This window comes from Macaca thibetana, chromosome 9 (assembly GCF_024542745.1).
Source record: "Macaca thibetana thibetana isolate TM-01 chromosome 9, ASM2454274v1, whole genome shotgun sequence".
Lineage (NCBI taxonomy): Eukaryota > Metazoa > Chordata > Mammalia > Primates > Cercopithecidae > Macaca > Macaca thibetana.
The window spans coordinates 66,424,407-66,451,088 of NC_065586.1; the positions used below are offsets into that span (position 1 = coordinate 66,424,407).

Genomic DNA, 26,682 nt, shown 5'->3' on the forward strand with positions numbered 1-26,682 from the left:
TATTTCTCCTTCACTTATGAAACTTAGTTTGGCTGGATATGAAATTCTGGGTTTAAAATTCTTTTCTTTAAGAATGTTGAATATTGGCCCCCACTCTCTTCTGGCTTGTAGAGTTTCTGCCGAGAGATCTGCTGTTAGTCTGATGGGCTTCCCTTTGTGGGTAACCTGACCTTTCTCTCTGGCTGCCCTTAAGAACTTTTCCTTCATTTCAACTTTGGTGAATCTGGCAATTATGTGTCTCAGAGTTGCTCTTCTCAAGGAGTGTCTTTGTGGCATTCTCTGTATTTCCTGAATTTGAATGTTGGCCTGCCCTACTAGGTTGGGGAAGTTCTCCTGGATGATATCCTGAAGAGTGTTTTCCAATTTGTTTCCATTTCCCCCCTCACTTTCAGGCACCCCAATCAGACGTAGATTTGGTCTTTTTACATAGTCCCATACTTCTTGCGGGCTTTGTTCATTTCTTTTTCTTCTTTTTTCTTTAGATTTCTCTTCTCACTTCATTTCATTCATTTGATCCTCAATTGCTGATACTCTTTCTTCCAGTTGATCGAGTCGGTTACTGAAGCTTGTGCATTTGTCACGTATTTCTCGTGTCATGGTTTTCATCTCTGTCCGTTCGTTTATGGCCTTCTCTGCATTAATTATTCTGGTTATCAATTCTTCCACTCTTTTTTCAAGATTTTTAGTTTCTTTGTGCTGGGTAAGTAATTCCTCCTTTAGCTCTGAGAAGTTTGATGGCCTTCTTCTCTCATCTCATCAAAGTCATTCTCCGTCCAGCTTTGATCCATTGCTGGCGATGAGCTGCGTTCCTTTGGAGGGGGAGATGTGCTCTTGTGTTTTGAATTTCCAGCTTTTCTGCCCTGCTTTTTCCCCATCTTTGTGGTTTTATCTGCCTCTGGTCTTTGATGATGGTGACGTACTGATGGGGTTTTGGTGTGGGTGTCCTTCCTGTTTGTTAGTTTTCCTTCTAACAGTCAGGACCCTCAGCTGTAGGTCTGTTGGAGATTGCTTGAGGTCCACTCCAGACCCTGTTTGCCTGGGTGTCAGCAGCAGAGGCTGCAGAAGATAGAATACTGCTGAACAGCGAGTGTACCTGTCTGATTCTTGCTTTGGAAGCTTCCTCTCAGGGGTGTACTCCACCGTGTGAGGTGTGGGGTGTCGGTCTGCCCCTAGTGGAGGATGTCTCCCAGTTCGGCTACTCAGGGGTCAGGGACCCACTTGAGCAGGCAGTCTGTCCGTTCTCAGATCTCAGCCTCCGCGTTGGGAAATCCACTGCTCTCTTCAAAGCTGTCAGACAGAGTGGCTTGTGTCTGCAGAGGTTTCTGCTGCTTTTGTTGTTGTTGTTGTTGTTTAGCTGTGCCCTTTCCCCAGAGGTGGAGTCTACAGAGACTGGCAGGCTTCCTTGAACTGCTGTGAGCTCCACCCATTTCAATCTTCCCAGGGCTTTGTTTACCTACTTAAGCCTCAGCAATGGCGGGTGCCCCTCCCCTAGCCTGGCTGCTGCTTTGCCGTTAGATCGCAGACTGCTGTGCTAGCAATGAGGAAGACTCCGTGGGCGTGGGACCCTCCCGGCCAGGTGTGGGATATAATTTCCTGGTGTCCCCGTTTGCTTAAAGTGCAGTATTGGGGTGGGAGTTACCCGATTTTCCAGGTGTTGTGTGTCTCAGTTCCCCTGGCTAGGAAAAGGGATTCCCTTCCCTCTTGCACTTCCCAGGTGAGGCGATGCCTCGCCCTGCTTCAGCTCTCGCTGGTCGGGCTGCAACAGCTGACCAGCACCGATTGTCCGGCACTCCCCAGTGAGATGAACCCAGTACCTCAGTTGATAATGCAGAAATCACCTGTCTTCTGTGTTGCTGGCACTGGGAGCTGGAGACTGGAGCTGTTCCTATTCGGCCATCTTGCTCTGCCCTCACCTTTTATTATTATAAAATGTTCCTCTTTATTTTGTTTAATAGTGTCTACTCTGATTCAATTTGTCTAATGTTAATATTGATATTCTTGGCTTCCTTTTTATTAGCATTTTCCTGGTGTATCTTTGACAATAATTTTATTCATGTCTAGATTAATTAATTTCATAAGGAATACATGAATTTATTCTTATAAAATAATTATACAATTATGGAAATAAAGAAAAAATTTAATGTCTCTTTTCACTTCACCTCCATTCAATTCTTACTGCCAGTGATAACTGCAATTAAGGACTTGCTATATATTTTCCAGACCCTTTTCTAGGCAGAGGCACATTTTTTTTCTCTTCTAAAACTCTTATTAAGATGAATGTTGGCCTGTCTGGAGGAGACTTGTGGCTTTTAATTTTTGTCTCATACTTTGCATATCCTTTCCATTCTGGGAGAATTTTTGGCTTTCTTTTCTGGTCACTGATTTTGATGTTAGCTATTTTCATTCTGCTCTTTAAGTCTTCAACTGTCTAGTTTTTATTTTTGCAATACCATTTCAAATTTCCAAGAATACTGGTGGTGTTTTCTGTGGCTTTTTTTTTCTTTTTTAAGACAGAGTCTTGCTCTTTCACCCAGGCTGGAGTGCAGTGGCGTGATCTCGGCTCATTGCAACTCTGCCTCCCGGGTTCAAGCAAATCTCTGCCTCAGCCTCCCGAGTAGCTGGGACTGCAGGCAACCGCCACCATGCCTGGCTAATTTTTATTTATTTATTTATTTTTAGTTGAGACGTGGTTTCACCATCTTGGCCAGGCTGGTCTTGAACTCCTGACCTCGTGATCCACCCAGCAGCCTTCCAAGTGCTAGGATTACAGGCATGAGCCACCGTGCCCGGCCTGGCTGTTCTTATAGCTGTGATAAACATTTAAATCTCTTTTAGGATATTAATTATACTAATTATGTTTCCTTAAGTTCTTCTGTTTGTTGACTTTGGGGACTCTAATTCTGTTGTTGTTTCTCAAATGTTTGGTGACTAACCACTTGCATAAGAATCACTTTGGGTGATAGTTAAAAGTGAAGATTTCTGTTCCCCAATTTAGACATACTCTGATGATGGGGTCATGAATCATTTTCAAAAATAAGCCTTCCCAAGTGATCCTTAAGCACACTAAGTGTTCCAAACCATTAATCTAGATTATACAGTATTATTAGCTGCTGTATATTTTTCAGTTAGACTGAGTATTCGGGTAATCTTGCAGGTTTGTAAGATTGTAAGGTTCTGACTCTATGAGTGCTAGGTCAAGTCATTATACTGGAGGGAGGACAATATGCAGATGTAGGTGACCCTTTAGAACATGCAAAGCAAATAGTTTATCTTCTTGGAGCAGAAGCTTCTTGGCTCTTGTGGTAGACTTGCCTAGTTTTTCTGGTAGCAGAACTCATCCTGATTTCTGTTACAATTCCCACAGAGGTCCTTAACCTAGAGTTCATGGGGATTCATATGTAGAATTCAGGGTGTCTGTGGACGTGGATGAGGAAAAAAAAATAGTTCTTTATTTTATAAAGTTCTATTTGAAATTTAGCACTGTAGTTATTAATATTATTAAATACAAACCACAGTGCATATGATACCTAAGACTTTATCACTTATAGAAATTACAGATATTTTCATACCACATTACATCATATATGCTTATCACTGTGTCTAAATTGTGAGAGTTATTAGGCTCACTGCTAGATCTCATTAGTTAATATAATGAATAAAAAAGTATATCTGTCAATGGAATTGATTTCCTTTTAAAGTTGCATCTGTTATTTTTATGCATTACAATTTTTGTTTTGTTTTGTTATGACATGAAGTCTCGCTCTTGTCACCCAGGGTGGAGTGCAAAGGCGTGATCTCAGCTTGCTGCAACCTCCGCCTCCCGAGTTCAAGTGATTCTCCTGCCTCAGCCTCCTGAGTAGCTGGGATTAAGGTGCCTGCCACCACGCCCAGCTAATTTTTGTATTTTTAGTAGAGACGAGGTTTCACCATATTGGCCTCACTGGTTTCGAACCCCTGACCTTAGGCAATCCATCCTGCCTTGGCCTCCCAAAGTGCTGGGATTACAGGCGTGAGTTGTTTTGAGAAGGGGTTTTAGTTTTTATGGGCTATTGGCTTGATTGTTCTGCCCTTTAATTACTTCGCAGACAGTATGTTCAGTCTCTAAAGCCTGATTCTAGAGTCCTGGTGGAAACTCTTATTATTATTATTTTTTGGAGGTCTTTTCTTCCCTAAGTGGAAGTGCTTTTTGTTGAGTTTTTGCCATTAGCCTGCTCTTTGTTTTTCTTCCTACCTCCCTCTTCTTTCCTTCCTTTCCCTTCTTCTTCCATAATTTCCCTCCTTATTCTTTCTTTTCTTAATTGGTTCCTTTCATTTTATTGAGAGGTTAAGACATTTGCACATTTACAAATTTAAATGATATGGTAATCTCCAATGAGTTTTGGGGAAATATAATTTAAAACAATATATCCTGCCAACCCAGGACACGCTTCACAAAGGAAAACAATTTTATAATTGATAAGCATTAAACCAGAATGTAATATATACCACAGGCAATCAGCTAAAGAAATACAGAGACATAAAGAAATCTCAATGTTTTGTATAGCTTAGGAGACACAACCCATTAGATACATGTTCTCAAATAAATGATAACTATTTCTTAAGTAAGAGGACTTGACAGTACCATTTGCATACATAGTTCATCCTAAACTCACCTGGTAATTTGAATGACTGTCTCTGTTCACTAATTGCCTGTATCCAAAGGAACTTTTTATCTTTTTGACAGAAGACAAGTTTGTAACTTGGAGCCAGGCACCCACCAAAGTTAGACTCCTGCCTTCCCACAGAAACTGGGAGATAGGGAGACTACCTTCTTTGATGATTACATTTAAAAGAGATGACTTCCAGGTCCTTGAGAAAGACATTCTCCCAAGATTCTTTTCATCTTTGGGTTGAAAAGCTGGCGAGAAGCTTATTTAGCTTTTAAGAAGATTTACATACATTTCAAAGGGCAGAGAAAGACTCACCATGACAAGTTTTGTAAAGTAAATGGTAATGTGCCATTCCGTTTTTCCCAAGGAAAATTATATTTTGCTTTTTTTAAGATCTGTATTTATCCTTACCTTTTCCCCAGAAACAAGTATTTTAAACCATTTTTTGGTGTTTTAATCCAGAGATTGTTCTGTATATACAAGTGTGAGTATAACTGAGGGGTAAATTGTTAGCACAGTACCTGTTCTATAAATGTTTGTTGAATCCACACTTCACTCTGTTCTCAAGCCTCTTGTACCCTAGCAAGAAGCAAACAGGGAAGGCTTTATGGAAAGGAAATTGAGCTAGGGCTTGAAGGATGGGAATTTTGATAGAATGTTTAATGACTTTTCACAGTTATCTAAAAGGGGGCTTACAAAACTCTGATGCCTATAAATATATGAGAGTTTGCAATTTTAGTGGGTAAATAAGAACTAAGTAAGATTATTTACTAGTAAGAGGCCCCTTATCTGCCATAAAATCTTCATTCAGGAACACACCATTAAGGATGAATAGCAGAACAGAATTAAAGTTGGTCTTACTTGGGACTGAAACCGCCTTTGCAAAAAATAAAATATGAGAAAATTATGACATGAAAGAGATCTGATATAACCAACCCCCATCTGGCCTTTAACCTCCAAACTGCCCTTAATTATTCTGTGCCAGGGCCAAGCTAACTTTAGACCACCAGATTAGGAAGAGATGAAGATCCTGAATTCTGCTAAGGTGTACACATAAACAATTAGCAGCCATTATTCTGGAGGTCACAAGATTTGCAACTCCCCCAGTTACTCCTGCAGATAACATCACTATTATAGCACCTAAGATTGACCTTTTGAGATATCTTTTTACATTTCTGAGGATGGTCTACCCCAGCCCATCTCTCCCGTGGCCCCACCCAAAAGCTGACTCCCTGTCCCACCAAACTATCCTTGAAAAACCCTAGACTCTGAATTTTCAAGGAGATTAATTTGGTAATAACTCTATCTCCCCCATGGTATAGCTGACCTCATGTCTATTAAAATCTTTATTGCAATGCTGTGGTCTTAGTGAACTGGCTTTGTGCAGTGGGCAGGAAGAACCCACTGGGTGGTTTCAGGATTGTCACGTCAGTTTGATTAATCAGTAGGTCAACATACTTTGTTTTAGATCTCATAAATTCAGCTTTCTTATTAGTAGCTGTATTAGTCTGTTCTTGTACTGCTATGAATACCTGAGACTGGGAAATTTATAAAGAAAACAGGTTTAATTGGCTCACAGTTTTGCAGGCTGTACAGGAAGCATGAGAGCTTCTGGGGAGCCTCAGGAAACTTTCAATCATGATGGAAGGTGAAGGGGAAATAGGCATGTCTTACATGGCTGGAGCAGGAGGAAGAGAGAGGGAGGAGGTGCTATACACCTTCAAACAACCAGATCTCATGAAAACTCACTCACTCTACAGCACCAGGGGAGATGGTACTAAACCATTCGTGAGAACTCTGCCTCCATGATCTAATCACCTCCCACCAAGCTCTTCCTCCAACATTAGTGGTTACATTTTGACATGAGATTTATGATGGGGACATGCATATCCAAACCATATCAGTAGGAATCAAGACATTTCATAGTACATATCTGGGAAAAAAATACTTTTAGGTCTAAGAGATTTGGTTTATCATTTCCTTCTAATAAAAGCCTATTTCCTTCTTAGGAAAGTTGCATTCCTAAGTTCATATTTTCCTCTTTTAAAGAGAGGACTAATATCACTCCTTTTCTGTATTACCAGCCATATTCCAGCTGTCACAAGATTTGCAACTCCCTCAATTACTCCTGCAGGTAACATCACTACACCTTTTCTGTAGTAATGAAATGGGAATTTCTAGCCCAAGCTCATTAATACTATACTACAGTATTTGCAACAGGTAAGAAGATAGTCTGGTTGGAAACCAGATTTTGAGGAACCATACTGAATGTCAAGCTAAGAAATTTGGACTCTGTTAATGAGGAATATTTTATCATGGAAGGGACAAAATCAAACAGGTATTGTGGAAGATTAATCAGTCATGATGTGCAGATTATTTTGCAGGGTAAAATGGAGGCAAGAAAAATCAAGATATTTGTATAGTATTTCAGGTAAAGTGTAATAAAAACCCAAAGTAAAGGAGTTGAAATGGAAAGGAGAGGGATAGATATGAAAAAAGAACTGACAGTTGTAGTGACTGGAAGTGGCCCAAGATAGCTTAGATATCCAATGGATCTATGTCTGGAAGAATGGTGACATCATATCTTCAGTAGGAGGACATATTAGTCTGTTCTCATGCTGTTAATAAGGACATACCCAAGACTGGATAATTTATAAAGGAAACAGGTTTTAATTGGTTCACTGTTCCACGTGGCTAGGGAGGCCTCACAATCATGGCAGAAGGCAAATGAGGAGCAAAGTTACTTCTTACATGGTGCCAGTCAAGAGAGCTTGTTCAGGGGAACTCCGTTTTGTAAAACCATCAGATCTCGTGAGACTTATTCACAACCAGGAGAACAGTATGGGGGAAACTGCCCCCGTGATTCATTTATCTTGACTTGGTCCCGTCCTTGACACATGGGGATTATTACAATTCAAGGTGAGATTTGGGTGGGGACACAGCCAAATCATATCAGAGGATTAACTGAATTGGGAGAAGTAAGATAGGAAATGGAACAAGGGAGACAGCCAAAAAGAAAGAGATACAAGCTTCTGAAGATTCAAATACATTTTTTTGGAGTTAGTTTTATAAGGTAAATTATTTTAACACAAGTATATATGGTATGTAAACTAAAATAAGCAATTATTTCCATAAATATTCTTTAAAGAATGTTAGTTTAAATTATTCCAAGTTCAGAAGATTATCTAGCATTTTTTAAAGCGGATATGTCCATAGTTCCCTTTTTATATAGCTGTAGATGCCATCATAATAATATTACAAAAAATTTTTGGAAGGTTACATTTACTATGTAAAGTGATATTACAGTTACTTTTCTTTTGTTTCTGCCACCTGGTGCAAACTTTCTGTCTAGCATGATCAGTCTGTTGGATAAAGCACTTTGTTCAAAATGGAATGATGTTTATTTTAGACATGTTCTCAGAGTAAGGTGAAATCAAGAAAAGTGAAGTAGCCTATGATAATTATTAATTCTTACATTAAAAAATTAGTAAAACATAATTTTTATTAGGTTTTATTAGTTTGGTCATGTGAATTCCAGCTTTCATTTAGAGGAATCTGTTTTTACTTTTATGAAGAGATGGAGGGTAGTAAGTTGTAGAGTTCCTTGTTTTAAGACACAGTTTGATAAAATTTGGTTAGTAGTGTGATTCATAGTATAGCACCATATTTTGCTTTGTAGGATATTGATTATGGCTTTATTATGGAGAACATTGTTCAGTGGCCATGCTATTCCTAGGGTGAGCACTTATGGCTTCGTTACTGTCAGGTGTTCACTGCTAAGTTTAAGATTTAGGGTTTCCCAAATCTAGCCATGGATCTATCATTTACAGGCTTTATTTTCATACTTTAGTATTTACAGTAAGATTTGGAAAGGCAAGAAGGGTATCAGGCAATTATTTTTTGAAAATGAATTAAACTTTATGTTATGAATAAAACCTCAAAGCTTGTTTTCTGAGACCAATTGAAAAGGAAAAAAAAGTCTTTGTAAATTCTAAAAAGAAATTTTTTGATGAAGATAATATTGACTTTGAAGAAAATATTGCCAACATAATAGTTTTTATAATGAGCATGATTAACATTTAAAAGAAATGGCAAAAATGCCTTATGTTTTCTTTGACAAATCCAGGACTCTCTTCATGGGTGTGTCTCACAGATAGAAAGGTCTCATATTTGGTTTAATTACCTGTGGTTGCTATATTAAAATTCTGAATATATTTTGAACAAGGTGCCTTATACTTGCACATTGCACTGAGCCTTTCAAATCACATTGCTGGTCGTGGATGAATCTTTTGGCTTCTCTCAGGTTGACTTGGACTCTGCTTAGTTCCCATCACCTGATACGAACTCTACTTTTAACATGTGAAATGGAGGATATAATTGCAATTAAAGTAAAGCCTGATAATTTAGGTTGATTACTGACATCTAATCAGTTTGGACTAAGTGCAAGTTATATGTTCACAAAAATCTCAGCCTCATTAGCCACAAATGACCACTTGAAGTTAAATGAATAATTTAGTAGGCAGGATCCAAAAGAGCAAAGCCTAAAAGCCTTAGAGCAAAAGGAAAAAATGGAAAGCAAAGAATAGACATAAGGTGCCTGCCAACACTCTGACTCCTCTTCAAGCCTACTCTAAGCCAATCAATTGGCATATGTCATGTCCTGTAGATGGAAAAGCAGCATGTGCAAATATATACCGTACAGATGCATGGATCTGCTATGCAGCTGTTGGAGGTTATATTTGTTAAGCAGCCTAACAATATTCATGAGTTTTGAAAAAAGGTAGTTGCATTATGGGCGGTAGATTAATCTTGTTTGTTTCACATGGAAACCATGCTGTCCTTAATAGGCATAGTGGCTTGCTTCTTCCATGCCTAGAATGAGTCTGACATTATTTTTTTCCTCACATTACTATCTTAGTCATGTGAGTGTTGAGTCAGTCTTACAGACAGGGAGGGAAGCCCAATGCAGAGTAGGAACTTTGGTGATGGATGAAGCAATGTAATAAATAGATACAGCCAAACAGATGAGTGACTCAGAGACAGAGAGAGCTTCTGTTGGGGTCAATTGACGCTTCGATGAAAAAACAGGAGGAAACACATACTGAGACACATCAAACTGAAGGTAGTGAGAATAGTCCATTTTAGTTGATACTTTCTAATACTTATGAATTTCTAAGTCTTAATATTTCTGACCTAAATATAGGGCTTAAAATATTTGTAACAAGGTGTAATGTGTATGATGTTCACATTATAGTTGTTTTTGTAAAAGTGAATGAAAAGTGCATGCGTGACTGTCTTTTGCGCTTTGGGGGAGTTAATGAGGAAAGGGCAATGGGCTAAACAGTATTGTTTACCTGGTATATGACTTGTGGGCATATTTGGGGGTCATGGCTTGAGCTTGGGAAAGCATTAAAGAACTTTGACTTGATATAGACTCTTACTCCTGGCCTTCCTTGTGTGGGTTGATTTGGAGATGGGATCACTTTACCTCATTCAGGCAGGCTGCAGTTTACCAAGGTGCCTCCTTGGAACCACCCATGGTTAGAGGGAGAATTTTGGTGCTGATGCAGAGGCGGTATCAACCAAGAATCTTGGTTCTATAGGAATTTTGTGCCTTCTTTAGAGAGTATTAAGCGGCCCTTCTTTACTTTAAAAGTCCCCTTAAATTGAGAAGTTGGATGCTCTTCTCTTTTTATCAACAGTAAGAGTTTCTATTTTTTTAATCATGCATTCCTGAGCATATTTTGAAGTTTCTACATACTTTCCCACCACCAGATCTTCAAATATGGAATAGCAGGCAAGGTCACAACTAAGTTAATTTAAAAACCCTTTAAATTTAATCATTTCTCATCCAGGGTGCAGAAAAAATTCAGCCCATTTCTTCCTATATTAGTTTTCATCAGGACCCAATATATCTCTCCTGTTAGCTATTGTGATATGTGCCCCTGCTTGTCTCTCTAGATGAAGCACTCCTTCTCAGAGATTTTGGCCTTCATATTCAATTGATTTTTCCTGTCTGCAAAGAAAAGGGACAAAGTGTTCTTACCATACTTTTGCTTGGTAGTCATAATAGTTAAATAGTGTTTTATAATATCCTGATAAGCAAAGTCTGGAATGGTGTTCGGTGATGGGGTTTTCCTCCATGGCATTATGTATTGTTAAATTTAAAAGTATAGTTTATGCTCTTTAATAGCACATCCCACTGCATAAGATCAATATCTACTTGAAAAATAGTCTAGTTATGAATGATACTATTCTTTCAACATTAATTTCATTTTGAATGTTGTTTTGCATCCCATTTGCCAAAGCTATGTGAATATTGTAAAGTTCAGGAAGGGACATGCTGAACACCTGCACTTTATAAAAATACAAAAACCAAGCCTGGGCGTGGTAGCGCATGCCAGTAATCCCAGCACTTTGGGAGGCCGAGGCAGGTGGAACATGGGGGCAGGAGATCGAGACCATCCTGGCTAACATGGTGAAACCCTGTCTCTACTAAAAATACAAAAAATTAGCCAGGCGTGGTGGTGGGCACCTGTAGTCCCAGCTACTCGGGAGGCTCAGGCAGAAGAATCGCTTGAACTTGGGAGGCGGAGGTTGCAGAGAGCCAAGATTGTGCCACTGCCTTCCAGCCTGGGCAACAGAGTGAGACTCCGTCTCAAAATAAATATTTAAAAAAACCCAAAAAAAACAACAAAAAAAACTTGTAGTCATTTATAATTTTCTATAGTGATGAAAGCTGGATTTTTATTTGGCTAAATTGTCAGGTACCTCCACAGTTATCCCTTTATCACTTAAATGTTCTTTTGAATTATGAAACACAGACGCATATTGGTTTTAGTACTGCCAATGTGAATGACACAAGACCCTTTAGCAAACTGTTTCTTCTCTTTTACTTTCTTTTTTTTTTGTCACTTCTTCTCTTTTCCGATCTCTTTTCTCCATTCCCCCTCTTCTGTCCTGTCAGTCCCTTTCTCCACACTCCTTCCATCCCCTTTCCTCCTTCTCTTCCCCCTTTACCTTATTTTTTTTACATCTCCCTCCTCTTTCTCTCCTTCCTTTCTCCTCCTCCATCTTCCCCTCCTTCCTATATTGCACATGTTCTTGTTCCTTCATAGAATGAAAAATGTAAATCATATTGATAAAGCACCAAGGGAAAAAATAAGGCTCTTTGGTAAAAATTTTAAAGACTATAAATATCAAAGCATAGCAGAAGGAATGATCTTGGTTTAACATTTTTCTGACTAACTTTTGAGTATGTCATTATATAACTAGCAAAGCAAAAAGATCTGAACAGCGTAAAGTGCATGAACAGTTGATTTTTCTACAGGTGTTCTCAATTTGGAAAGGATATTAAGCCAGGGACTGACATTTTCAGTCTTGCATCGACATTCTATAAGAACAGCACCAGCAACATCCTTCATTAATGAGAGAAGGATATAAAATGGAGCAGAATGAATTAAACTGTGAAATAGATGAATGTTGCTTTTGATCGCCCTTTCCATTTTCCTTCTCAGAGTTCTTTTTTCTCAGAGTATCTGTTCCCTGTCTTCCCACTGATGCTCCGTATCTCTAAATCCTAGCCACACAAGACTTGCTTCCTGTCCTTCCACATTGTGACTCATATTCTCTGGAGCTGCCTCTTGTTTAGTCTAACTCATTCTCAACTAGTCATTAGGGAAAAGGACCTGATAAAGTAAGGCCTTAGTGACTGGCAACAGCTTAAACTTTTTTCCTCCACCAGTGCTTTCTCCAAAGATACCCACTTGTTTAGGGAAATAGTGTTTTAAATCACAATCAATCAACCATCAACCGTCTAGGTACCTAAAGGATATCACAACATATCCTGGCATAATCTCATATGGAAAATAAAATGAAAATCAACTTTAAGAGTTGTGCTGTTCAATGTGGTAGCCACTACTCACATGTGGCTTTTCAATTTAAAATTAAATTAGTCAAATTTAAATAAACTAAAAATTCAGTTTCTTACTTGTACTATCCAAATTTCAGATGTTCAGTAGCTACTACGTTGACCATTGTAGATACAGAAAATTTTCATCAACATAGAATACTCTTTTGGACCGTACTCCAGAGTGTACTTTAGAGTCAATACAGTTTCTTCGCAATTTCTTACCAAGACAATATAGCTTTATGTAGACTCCAAAATGATGATTTTGTGGCACTTATAGGTTCATACGTCCTAAAGTAAAATTAAACACAATGACTAGAGCAATTTTTTTCTTAAGCCCTAGTTAACTGGAAAATGACTTAGAAACATTTGAGTTAATTTCTATTTAACTGGATATTAAACTGTAGGAAAAGAGGAGATTTTTAACTCTTTTCATGCCAAGAACATCTTTAGTTGGTTGTAACTTCAAAATATTCAGAATGCCCACAATCCTTAAACAGCAGTGCTGTAGAGAATATGGGGAAGACATCGGGGACCACATCAAGAATATCTTAAGGATGCCGTTATTGAGAAGTTGTCACCACCCAGCAGTCATTTTCACACTCATCATTGTTAAGGAATTCTATAGCAGACATGACTTTGAGAGTTTTACAGTTGCAAGCTATGACTGCGCCACATCGGCTACTTGTTTTAATGCTCTACGGTGGTGCACAATTCACCCATGAATCCAGGGCTTGTGCTTAACCTGCTATTTCTCCCAAAGGACATAATTATAGACAGAAGTGAAAGGCAGAATCAAACAGAAATAGAGCACAATTGGGATTACTTATTTTTTTCCGTTTGCCCCCTGTGTACCTTTTCTTCTTTGTTGATGAATTGTTTTCTGGGAGAACTCCACAGGAATAACAATTGACATAAACCTCAGAAATGACAGGAACTATTCAAACGTTTGTTTAAATTTTGCAGATTTGTAGTCATTTAGTCTCGGAATTATAAACCTCATGGACCTAGAAGGTGGGACACACGTGCCATTACTGAGAAATTAAGATTTAATATACCTAAAAATATTGGGGCATATTCTTTATTTTTAATAACAATCTCATTGTGTATAAAAATCATCTGTATTTTCTCTAAGTTCAACGTAGACAGAATAAGTTAATCACTGTTGCGTCTATATTTTTAGGAATTTTTACACATTTTAAATACAGACCTTGTAAAACACAAACAAGTAAACACATATTTCCAAACAGATAATCAATCACAAAGGCTCCTTCATTAATATATATTGCCTCAGTCTACAATATTATGGTAAGATTAATTCAATATAATATTCAGTATCACAACAAAATCAACAGATTCCTGGAGGTGCTTATGTTACTATCCTTTAATACGGCAGTTGTGAAAATAGGAGAATCCTTCAAGGTTTATCATATTATTGATATAAAAAGATAAAACTGAAAGAATTCACGATGTGTGGTGCTGTGCATAGACTGGTTTGCTTAACGGACAGAAATATGCCTAGGAGAAGAGGTTACTACCTTAGGTGAAATGAATGAAAGCAGATGAGTGAAATTTTTATCACTGTTCTGGTTTAACCATCATTACAGTATTAGGGCTATTTAAATGGCGTATGTTCATTACTTAGAAGATTTTTAAAGGAGTCTGTATGTATTATATTTAATTGATAAGTATATTGAATATCTAAAATATTTGCTTTTTTTTCTGTTGTGCTAATTGATACACAACAAAATGCAAGTTAGGTACCCTGTGACTTACTATAGCTAAGTATGTATTTAAATTTGTATGTGTAGATTACAGTAATTTGCCAAAGTACTATAAATAATTTGTGTTGATCATCTTGCTAATTTAGTTTATTTTTCACATTTTGCCTTTTTAAAGAGATTTTTTTATATCTTAAGCTTCTATTCTTTAGATTAAGTGGAAATGCATTAAAACAAGAAATATACTACACAAAAGGGAGTCTGTGAGCTCTCTCAATAGCATTTTCTGTTGGTAATCATAAGGAAAAATTTCATTCCACTTTTATCACTCATTCTGAAGACTGATAATATAGTTGCTTGAGAAACATTACTTATGCTATGTGCTTATTATTTCTGCTGCTCTCAACGTGAAGCATAGCATGTGTTTTTGTGAAGAATGTCGGTACTTGATTATAATCATAGCTGCATCTCGTTTGATAGGCAATTTCACTTTGGAGAATAAGTGTAAGATTTTGAGTATTTTCAGTGTAAATCAGGTCAATCCCATCAGAGAGTATAGAGTATGTGAATGATGAATAGCATTTATTCCATCATGTTATTAAAATACAGAAAACTTTTTCCAACCAAAATATTGATTTTGTGCTTCAGCTTGTTTAAGATTGTGTGTAAGTTCTACATGTCCTGGTAAGGCATGGTCACAGCCTTGTTCAGAATCTGAAATATATTGGATGATTAATAAATATTGGTGGAATGATACACGTCTGTATGGTCTGTTGGAGTGTTCTGTTTAGGAAAAGCTGCTTCCTTCATATGGGTCTATGGCTTTATTCATCAGGTATAGATGGTAGTGCGTTTAAATACAGAAAATAACATTAGCAAGGAAACCACTGAGGTGGACCCTATTCCGCCCTCCCATCCCAGATATTAAAACATGTTATAAAGCTACATTAACTAAAGTCCTATATGGTAGGCATAGGTTTTATTTTCCTCATTCTACCAGGGATGGAATAAAGGCTTCAGCAGTTGAAACCACTTTCCCAATGTAAGTAGGGGGCCAAAATTCATGTTCAGTTTTTCTGACTCCAGAGCTCCACTGAAAAAGAAAGCCCTGATACTTTTAGGTCATACGTCTTTATTTTCTTCTTCTTTTTTTTTTTAAAGATAAGTATCCATATTTATCCCATTAGTAAAAATGTTTTTATAATCTACCTTTTGAGTAGCATTATGAAATAATGGCTCCCCAGACTCAACATGTCCAAATAATACTCAATTTATCAGGAACTAAATAGTATGAGCTCCTTTAAATGGACTAGACTCCTTTGTTCTTTTGCTGTCATCCCTGCTAATTTTAAGTGATTTTGGTTTCTGGCCACCAGATATTCCAGACACATTTTGATTCTTCCCATCCTAAGATATAAAATCAGCAACCTTACATGGAGTACAGATTCCTTATAGGGAATATTAGTATTAAATAAAAGGCTTCCAGCCCTTTAGTATTAAAGAAAGGCTAGATGACTTTTCTGTAACACTAATTTTTTTCTTATTTTTAAGACTTTTTTTTAGAGCAGTTTTAGATTAACAACAAAATTGAGAGAAATGTACAGAGATTTCCCCCATTGTGTTCTGATCCTCTGCTCCTACACATGGATGGCCTCTCCATTATCAATATCCCCCAAATGTGGTGCATTTGTTACAATTGATGAACCTAAACTGACACGTTGTTATCACCCACAATCTCTAGTTTATATTAGAGTTCACTCTTAGTGTTCTTAGATTCTGTGGGCTTGGAAAAATGTATAATGAAATTCATCCACCATTATTATCATGTAGAGTATTTTTACTGCTTTAAAAATTCTCTGTTCTCTGCCTGTTCCTCCATCCCTCCTTGCTAACTGCCGGCAACCACTGACTTCTTACTGTCTCCATAGTTTTTCCCTTTTTAGAGTGTCATATACTATAGTTGGAATTACATAGGATGCACCATTTTCATATGAGATTCTTTCATGTAGTAATATGCATTTAAGTTTCCTCTATGTCTTTTTGTGGCTTGGTATCTCATTTATTTTTAGTGCTGAATAATATTCCATTGTCTGGATGTACCACAGTTTATCCATTTACCTACTAAAGGACCTGTTGGTTGCTTCCAAGTTTTGGCAGTTATGAATAAGCTGCTATAAACATCCATGTGAAGGTTTTTGTGTGGACATGTTTTTGACTAATTTGGGCAAATACCAAGAAGAGCAATTGCTGGGTTATATTGTAAAGTATGTTCAGTTTGTTTTTCAAACAACCCTGTTAAAAAGTGGGCAAAGGACATGAACAGACACATTTCAGAAGAAGGCCTACATGTAGCCAACAAACATAGTTTTAAAAAAGCTCAGCATCATTGATCTTGGAGAAATGCAGATCAAAACTACAATGAGATATCATCTCGCACCAGTCAGAATGGCTATTATCTAAAGTAAAAAAAAAACAGATGTTGGCGAGGTTGTGGAGCAAAAGGAACACTTATATACTGCTAGTGGGAGCCTAAATTAGTTCAACCATTGTGGAAAGTAGTGTGTCAATTCCTCAATACCTAAAAAGAGAAATTCTATTTGACCCAAAGGAATATAAATCATTCTATCATAAAGACACATGCACACATATGTTCATTGCAGCACTATTCATAAGAGCAAAGACATGGAATCAAACTAAATGCCCACCAATGATAGACTGGATAAAGAAAATCTCATACACATATATCATGGAATACTATGCAGTTGTAGAAAGAGTGAGATTATGTCCTTTGCAGGAACATGGATGGAGCTGGAGGCCATTCTCCTGGGCAAACTGAAGCAGTAACAGAAAACCAAATACTGCATTCTCTCATTTGTAAGTGGGAGCTAAATGATGAGAACACATAAAGAGAAACAACAGACACTGCTGCCTAATTGGGAGCGGAGGGTGGGAGGAGGGAGAGGTTCAGGAAAATAATGAATGGGTACTAGGCTTAACACCTGGTGACAAAATAATCTGTATAACAAACCCTCATGACACAAGTTTACCTGTATAACAAACCTGCACAGGTACCCCAACTTAAAAGTTTTTAAAATAATTGTTTCGTTTTTAAAATTTGAATTAAAACAATTTTAAATATTCAATTGACAAATAAAGAATGTATATATTAAAGGTATACAATGTGATGATTTTATATACATGTGCATTGTGTAATTATTACTCCAATCATATTAATTAACATATCCATTACCATCTATGTTGTACATTGGATCCCCAGAGCTTGTTTATCTTATAACTGAAAGTTTGCCCCCATTCGTCAACATCTCCCCATTTCCCACACCCTCTCATCCTTGCCAACTGCTGCTTCACTCTGTTTTTATGATTTATGTCAAATCGAAACTGATTTTACATATAAGTGATATCATATTGTATTTGTCTTTCTGTGTCTGGCTGATTTCACTTAGCATAAAAATGCCCTCCAGGTTCATCCACAAATGGCAAGATTTCCTTCATTTCTTATGGCTGAATACTATTCTATTGTAAGCAGTTGTATATATACATATATATGACCATTTCTTTATTCATTCATTCATTTACAGACACTTAGGTAGTTGCCATGTTTTGGCTATTGTGATAATGATGGAATGAATGTGGGAGTGCAGATGTCTCTTTGAGTTACTTAGTTCCTTCAGATATAAATTCAGAAGTGGAATTGCTAGATCTTATGGTAGTTGTATATTTAATTTTTGAGGAATCTCCCCACTTTTTTTCATAATGACTGTATCAATTTACATTCCCACCAACAGTGTGCAAAAGTTCCCTTTTCTCCACATCCTCTCAAATACATATTATCTCTTGTGTTTTTAATAATATCCATCCTAACAGGTCTGAGGTAATATCTCATTGTGGTTTTGAGTTATATTTCCCTTGATGATCAGTGCTATTGAAGATCTTTTGATGCACTATTGGCCTTTTGTATGTTTTCTTTTCAGAAATGTCTATTCAGGGCCTTTACTTACTTTTAATTGGATTATTGTTATTATTATTATATTGTTATTGAGTGGTGTGAGTTCCTACTATATTTTGGATATTAACCCCGTATTGAATACATGGTCTGCAAATATTTTCTCCCATTCTTTCTGTGTGTTGCCTTTTCATTTTGTTGGTTGTTTGCTTTGCAGAAGATTTTTAGTTTGATGTAGTCCCACTTAAATCTTTTTGCTTTTGTTCCTTGTGCTTTTGGTGTCATCTAAAAAGACATTGTCGAGACCAATGTCAAGAATCTTTTACCCACTGTTTTCTTCTAGGAGTTTTACAGTTTCAGGTCTTACAGTTATATCTTTTATCCATTTCAAATTAATTTTTGTGAGTGATGTAGATAAGGGTCCAATTTTATTTTATTTTTGTATATAAATATTCAGTTTTCCCAGCACCATTTATTGAAGAGACTATTCTTTCCCCATTGTGCTTTTGTCAAATATTAGTTGACTGTATATGTGTGTGTTTATTCCTGGACTCTTAATTCTATTCCAATGGTGTTTATGTATGTTTTTATACTAGCATTATACTGTTTTGATTGCTATAGCTTTGTAATATACTTTGAAATCAGGAAGTGTGATCCCTCCAGTTTTGTTCTTAAGATTGTTTGGCTATTTGTGGTCTTTTGCGGTTTTGTATGAATGTTAGAATTGTTTTTTCTATTTCTTTGAAGAATACTGTTAGAATTTTGACACAGATTGTTTTGACTCTGTAGATCACTTTGGGTAATATAGACATTTAACAGTACTAATTATTTTGATCCATGAACATCGGGGTACTTTTTCATTTGTTTGTGTCTTCAATTTTTTTCATCAATGCCTTGTAATTTTTAATGTAATCACAGATCTTTCAAATCTGTGGTTAAATTTGTTTCTAAGTGGTTTATGTTTTTGATGCTCATATACATTGCATTTTTTTTCCAGATAGTTTTCTGTTAGCATATAGAAATGCAACTGATCTTTATAATTTGGGTTTGTGTCCTGCAACTTTATTGAATTTGTTTATTAGTTCTAATAGGTTTTTGGTTGAGTCTTTGAGTTTTCTATGCATAATATTATATAATCTGCAAACAGAGAAAATTTTACTTCTTTCTTTCCCTAATTTGTATGTGTTTTATTTCTTTTTCTTGCTTAATTGCTCTGGCTAGGACTTCCAGGAATATATTAAGTAGAAATGGTGAGAGTGGGAGAATATGTCTGATTTTATAAGAAACTGCCAAAGTGTCTTTCAAAGTGGTTTTATCACTTTGCATTCCCCTCAGCAATGAATGAGAGTTTGTATTACTCCACATTCTTGCCAGCATTGGGTGTAGTCAGTGTTCTGGAATTTGGCCATTCTAATAGATGTGTAGTGGTATCTCATTACTGTTTTACTTTGCATCTCCCTTATGACTTATGCTTATTTTCATATGCTTATTTTCTATCTGTATATATTTTTAAGTGAATTATCTGTTCAGGTCATTGGTCTATTTTTAAAAATCAGGCTATTTATTTATAGTTGAGTTTTAACAATCCTTCATATGTTTTGGATAATATCCTTTATCAGATATGCCTTTTACAAATATTTTCTCCCAGTCTGTGGCTCGCTTTTTCACTCTCTTGATGTCTTTATTTTTTTTTTTATTTTTTTATTTTTTTTGAGATGGAGTCTCGCTGTGTCGCCCAGGCTGGAGTGCAGTGGCGCGATCTCGGCTCACTGCAAGCTCCGCCTCCCGGGTTCACGCCATTCTCCTGCCTCAGCCTCCGAGTAGCTGGGACTACAGGCGCCCGCCACCACGCCCAGCTAGTTTTTTGTATTTTTAGTAGAGACGGGGTTTCACCGTGTTAGCCAGGATGGTCTCGATCTCCTGACCTCGTGATCCACCCGCCTCGGCCTCCCAAAGTGCTGGGATTACAGGCTTGAGCCACCGCGCCCAGCCGATGTCTTTATTTTTTAACAGACATATGTTAGCCAAACATATTTGTAATAGTTTAAATAGTGTAAACCCAACATAAAAAGATTGAAATTCTTGCAGCTGATTAATTTATAAAACAATATTATATTCATTCTGGTAAACAAAGAAAGCATTTTGTCTATTTGATTCCAGAATAATTAGTTGATTAATACTTGAATCTAAAAGAATAGTAAATGTTTGATCCATAATTATATTTTTAAAATTTAAGAATTTGAATTTTTAATTACTTTGTATTTTTATTTATTTATTTATTTTTGTAGTTAGCTATTTAATGAGGTTCTTAAGACATTTAGAACACCAATTTGTGAGGATAAATTCCATTCGTCAGGGCAAACACAGATCGCAGGTAGCCCTGGAGCTGAGGAACAGCTTTGATTTTTGGTAGAATTTGTGAGTCCACAGCTTTCTGATCAATCTTGCGCTGCTCTGTAATCTCGTATTTCTCTTTTTCTGTGTCGAAGATCTCACCTTCCTGGTGTCTGGGCTTCCGCAGCTGCTGCTTCTTGAAGTAAGCATCAGTAAGATGTTTTGGGATTTTGACATTGCTGATATCGATTTTGGTTGAGGTGGCAATGACAAATTTCTGGTGTGTTCTTCGTAGAGGAACTTGATTGAGGACCAGAGGTCCAGTCACAAGTAACAAGCCACTAGCCAGCTGCTTCAGGAAGACCACCCTCTTGCCCCTGTGGCGTCCAGTGAGGATGATCAGAATGGTCCCGGGGGTAATGCTGGCTCGCAGTTTTCTCACGTGCTGACTGAAGGGTTTTTTGCCGTGGCTGAACAGCTTTCGAGGCACATCTTCAGTAGGATAGTATCTAGGCATTTTGTGAAGTTTAACCACCCGGGTACCGCCGTTCTTGTCACCACCAACTGGTTTTGTAAGAGTTGCAAGAACCTTCTCCTTCTTTTTCTTTTCAACCTTGGATTTAGCGGCTGAGTACTTCCTCTTGTACATAGCCTTTCTGGAATACATGGCAGATCGGGAATACCTGCCAATTCCTCTGACAAGGACAGGGTTGCGGCTGCAATGGGGCTTCCCCTTCTTGGGCTTTTTAGCCTTGAGGTTACCCTTTTTCACCTTGCCACCAGTATCAGCCTTCTTGGCTTCGGGTTTCTTCTCTTTAGTATCTGGCTTCTCAACTTTTTCACCCGCCGTCTTGCAAGATGGGAAAGAGCTACTTTGTATTTTTATAAGTAATATGAAATGAAGCCTAGTTATTAAAAAATTAAAACCTTACTACCCCAGTTTGGGTTCTTGTCTCATCCTCCCCCCAAAATAATAATTGCTATGGTATTGGTATGTTTCCTTTAGTCCTTTTCCTAGGCTCTCATATACATATACATATGCACTCAGAGAAAATACAAAGTGTTGTGTGCTCATTTTAAAAATATGTATGATATCATTATATATATCATCCTGCCATTTTGTTTTTTATTTTATCATGTGTTCTGGTAATTTTTCAAGCTATTATATATATATTCATCCCACATTGTTCTGTCAAATACATATAGAGCTATGATCTCAATCTTCTCAAAATGTAGCAATTATTTCTGTTTCTAGAGGCCATGAGTTTTCTTTCACTATAAGTCATATTGATTAAAATAATCCTTATGTTATAAGTTCTTTTCTGAAAGATAGTCTTTAGGCTACAACCAAAACCAAAAATGATAAGCAATGCTTATTTAAACTACATCTTCTCCATCAACTGATTTAATATAAGACATTCCCTACATCACTATTTGAATTGGTTCTCATACTTCCATTCTGTGGGTAGTATACATCTTTTGTATTTTAAAATATTGATGTGTGCCAATTTAATTTAATTTTAATCATTCTTTCATAGTGTCAGATTTTTCAAAACTCCTACAGATGGATGAAATATATATTCTCCTGGTTTCACAGATCCCTTCTCTACCTTTGACGCAGTTTTTTTGTCTACTCAGATGTAAAGTACCTCTCTTCAATTTGGCTTGTTTTCAAGTTTCAGTCTTTCTGCTTCTAGTTCTATAATTATAATGCTGATGCCTGTTTAGGTAGACTTAATAACATAAAATCTGGATAAGATCACATCCAAACTGTTTTTTAGCAGTTCATTTAAACATTTTAAAATTAGTGAATAAAAATTACATATATTTGTGGCATATAACGTGATGTTTTGAAATACGTATACATTATTCAGTGGCTACATCAAACTAATATATGCACTACCTCACATACTTTTTTTTTGTGGTGAGAACACTTAATATCTACTCTTAGCAATTTTCAAGTATATAGTACATTATTATTAACTATAGTTACCAAGTTATACAATAGATTTCCTGAATTTATTCCTCCTGTCAAAGTAAAATTTTGAATCTTTTGACCAGCATCTCCTGAATCCTGTACCTGCCCCCAACCCCTGGTAACCACCAATCCACTCTGTGTCTGAGTTAGGTTCTTTTAGATTTTACATATAGGTGAGATCACGTGGTATTTGTATTTCTGTGCATGGCTTATTTCACATAACATAATGTCTTCTAGGCTTATCCAGGTCGATGTAAATGACAGAATTTTCTGTTTTTTTTTTTTTGACAGGGTCTCACTCTGTAACCCAGGCTAGCGTGTAGTGGCATGCTCACAGCTCACCGCAACCTCGACTTCTTGGGCTCAAACAATTATCCCACCTCAGCCTCCCTAGTAGCTGGAACTACAGGCATGCGCCACCATGCCTGGCTAATTTTTGTATATTTTGTAGAGATGAGGTTTTGCCATGTTGCCCAGGCTGGTCTCGAACTCCTGGACTCAAACCAGCCATCCACCTCAGCCTCCCAAAGTGCTGCAATTATAGGCCACCATGCCTGGCTAATTTTTGTATATTTTGTAGAGATGAGGTTTTGCCATGTTGCCCAGGCTGGTCTCGAACTCCTGGACTCAAACCAGCCACCCACCTCAGCCTCCCAAAGTGCTGCAATTATAGGCGTGACTCATGGCACCCTGCAGATTTTTTTCTTTGTAAAGGTTGAATAGTATTCCATTGCATATATACTACATTTTCTTTATTCATTTGGCCATTGGTAGACACTCAGGGTGATTCCATATGTTGGCTATTGTGAATAATGCTGCAGTTAACATGAGAGTACAGATATCTCTTTGACATACTGATTTCATTTCCTTTGGATATATACACAGTAGTGGGATTGCTGATTAGTTCTATTTTCAATTTTTAAAGGAACCTCCAGCTGTTTTTCATGATAGCTGTATCAGTTTATATTTCTACCAGCAGTGTATAAGGATTCCCCTTTTCTCTATATCTTTGCCAACAAGATTACCTATAACTTTCAATTCCAAGTTCTGTGGATCTAAATCCCTCCCTGAGAATTCTACGAATGACTGGTTTGCCAGGCTCAAATGATCCTCCCACCTCAGCCTCCTGAGAAGCTGGGAATACAGGGATGTGCCACCTTGCCCAGCTAATTTTTATATTTTTTGTAGAGACAGGTTTCACTGTGTTGCCCAGGCTGATGTTGAACTCCTGGGCTCGAGCAATTGGCCCACCTCTGCCCCCAAAGTGCTGGGATTACAGGCGTGAGTCACTGTGCCTAGCCCTGCTTTGCCTTTAATCATTTTGATTCTGCATTTAATTGTCCAGACTTACGCCTGGTCAATCTGTACTTAACTAACTACTCTTTTTATTTATACAACACATCCACATTGTGGTTATGTATTTTTGTGATTTTTTTTTTTGGTTAATAGTTGTCAGTTCTGAGATGTGAGCCCTGTGAGGAGGGCAGGGATCCTCACCATTCTATTACCAATTCCTAGCACAGTACCTGGCACACAGTAGGCTCTTTAAGAGACTCAACATGTAAGGAAGGAATAATTGAAGAGTACTTGGGATTTGCGATGAGGAGAAGATAGCCTTGAAAATAAAGGGGAAGGCTGGGCACAGTGGCTTACACCTGTAATTCCAGTACCTTGGGAGGTCAAGGCAGGTGCATTGCCTGAACTAAGGAGTTTGAGACCAGCCTGAGCAACATGGTGAAACCCCATCTTTACAAAAAGTACAAAAAACTAGCTGAGTGGGGTAGCACACACCTGTGATTCCAGTTACTCTGGAGGCTGAGTTGGGAAGGTCACCTGAACTAGGCAGGTCAAGGCTGCAGTGAGCCATGATTGCACAACTGCACTCCAGCCTGGGTGATAGAGTGAGACATTCCTCAAATTTTTTTCAAAAAAGAAAGAAACAAAGGGGAGATAAGAGAGAGAGAAAGAGAAAGAGAGAGAGAAAGAGAGAGAAAGGAAATGAATGAGAGAAAAAGACTATGTCTTCCTTGAAGACAAGGAGGAGAAGAAATGAGTGGAAAAACATGATGAGATTCAGGTGAATGAAGAAGTTTGCCAGGTGGTTTCATCTCAGTTTCCCCAGAGTAGTAGAAAGTTTCAGGATTTGGTAGTTATATAAAATTGGATTTGAATCCTACATCTTCTCTTTTAAGGGGATTATTAGACAACTTACTTAATCTTGCTCACTCTCGATTTTCACATGTATAAATTAATGATGATAATACACCACAAAATGGTTAGTAATGATTAAATAAGACAACAAAAGCAGCATTGCATGGTACTTACAGCATGGAACTGGAAGTAGACAGATTTGGACAGACTCTTCCCTCCGCTACTTATTAGCTAAGTGATCCTGGGCAAGTTACTTAAAGTCTTTAATTTTGAAAAGAAGTGGTAGGAAGAAAAATAAGGAATGAAATTTATTAATCAAATAAATTATAAGATATCCAGAAAGAGATAAAAATATAGAGGGTGATATCAGTACAGATATATTTGTTTATAGCTATGGGCCAGGATTCAAACACAGGCTATCTGCTTCTAAGACCTGGGTTCTAAATTTCTAGCTATACTTACTCTTTTAAACAAAATAATCTAACAGAAGAATATGGAGTTGGGACTCTTAATTACATTAAAATAATGTTCTGTCAGCAATCAAAGTATTAAGGAACTTTGAGTGGAACTTTAAAAAAGGAAAAATATTTTCTATTTCAATGGAGTGGCATCCTGAAAAAAACAACATCCTATTGATTGTCTTTCATGGGATTAATGCCATGAAACACACTGAAATACTGTTTTAACATAGCTATGGTGCATCAGAAGAGGTCAAAATTTATTTCAGTTGGTCTTAAACAAATCCAGTGCCATTTGACAGGACATTCAATTTACTTTAAAAAATTCTTGCCTTTTTATTGATTCGGTGACAAAGTCAGTGAAACCTTAATAAGATGGAATAGTAGGACAATTGTTTTAGGCACAATCAAGAGCCCTGCCTATAGGTATCAGATGTCAGAACAGACAATGATTTGAGTTCAGATGAGTTTGAAGAATCAGAAATCTTTTTTTTTTTTTTTTTTTTTTTTTGAGACGGAGTCTCACGCTGTTGCCCAGGCTGGAGTGCAGTGGCGCGATCTCGGCTCACTGCAAGCTCCGCCTCCCGGGTTCCCGCCATTCTCCTGCCTCAGCCTCCTGAGTAGCTGGGACTACAGGCGCCCGCCACCGCGCCCGGCTAATTTTTTTGTATTTTTAGTAGAGACGGGGTTTCACTGTGGTCTTGATCTTCTGACCTTGTGATCCGCCCGCCTCGGCCTCCCAAAGTGCTGGGATTACAGGCTTGAGCCACCGCGCCCGGCCAAGAATCAGAAATCTTAAAGGTCAAGCATGTAAAATTCCAAATGCTGAGATAGTTTGAGGAATGACCCTGTAGAGCAGAAACTAGAGTGAACTTAATTCTACAATACAGGCCATTTGCTAACATGAAATCATAGCCAGAACACGTAAAATCACAGCAGTTTTTTCTTCCAGTACTTACAACAAACAGATTTGAAATGTAATTAGCTTTTCCTATCGTCACAATGCTGGAGACATATTGACTGCTTCTATCACATCTTCTAATTGCATTAGAGCAATTAAAGAGTAATTATATTGCTTGCATAGTCTTTTCTTAATGATGCCACCCTGGAGGTACATTTCCAAAAAGGTTTTAAATGGTTTAATTTTTTTTTTTTTTTTTTTTTTTTTGAGATGGTGTCTTGCTCTGTAGCCTAGGCTGGAGTGCACTGGCGTGATCTCAGCTTACTGCAACTTCTGCCTCCTGGGTCCTGGTTCAAGCAATTCTCCTGCCTCAGCCTCCCGAGTAGCTGGGATTACAGAAACGCGCCACCATTCACAGCTAATTTTTGTATTTTTACTAGAGACGGGGTTTCACCATGTTGGCCAAGCTGGTCTTGCACTCCTGACCTCGTGATCTGCCCGCCTCAACCTCCCAAAATGCTGGGATTACAGGCGTGAGCCACCATGCCCGGCCTAAATAGTTTAATTTTTGTTATGAAACATTGGAGTGGAAAGTCTGTACTAAATGAGTGAGCCAA

The 26,682-nt window shown here is 37.6% G+C and overlaps 2 protein-coding genes across 9 annotated transcripts in view; one reads left to right on the forward strand and one right to left on the reverse strand.

Annotated features, from left to right (window-relative positions):
• CTNNA3 (catenin alpha 3) overlaps positions 1-26,682 on the forward strand; it is a 1,858,220-nt gene that overhangs the window by 561,675 nt on the left and 1,269,863 nt on the right. The gene's annotated exons all lie outside the window — the stretch shown is intronic.
• LOC126963372 (60S ribosomal protein L6-like) lies at positions 20,523-21,441 on the reverse strand. The gene has a single exon (XM_050805657.1). The coding sequence runs from the start codon at positions 21,242-21,244 to the stop codon at positions 20,561-20,563; it is 684 nt and encodes a 227-aa protein (XP_050661614.1). The 5' UTR covers positions 21,245-21,441; the 3' UTR covers positions 20,523-20,560.

What these genes read in the sequence shown, in the direction of transcription:
- LOC126963372 (XM_050805657.1), bottom strand. Translation starts at nt 21,244, where the DNA reads ATGTATTCCAGAAAGGCTATGTACAAGAGGAAGTACTCAGCCGCTAAA.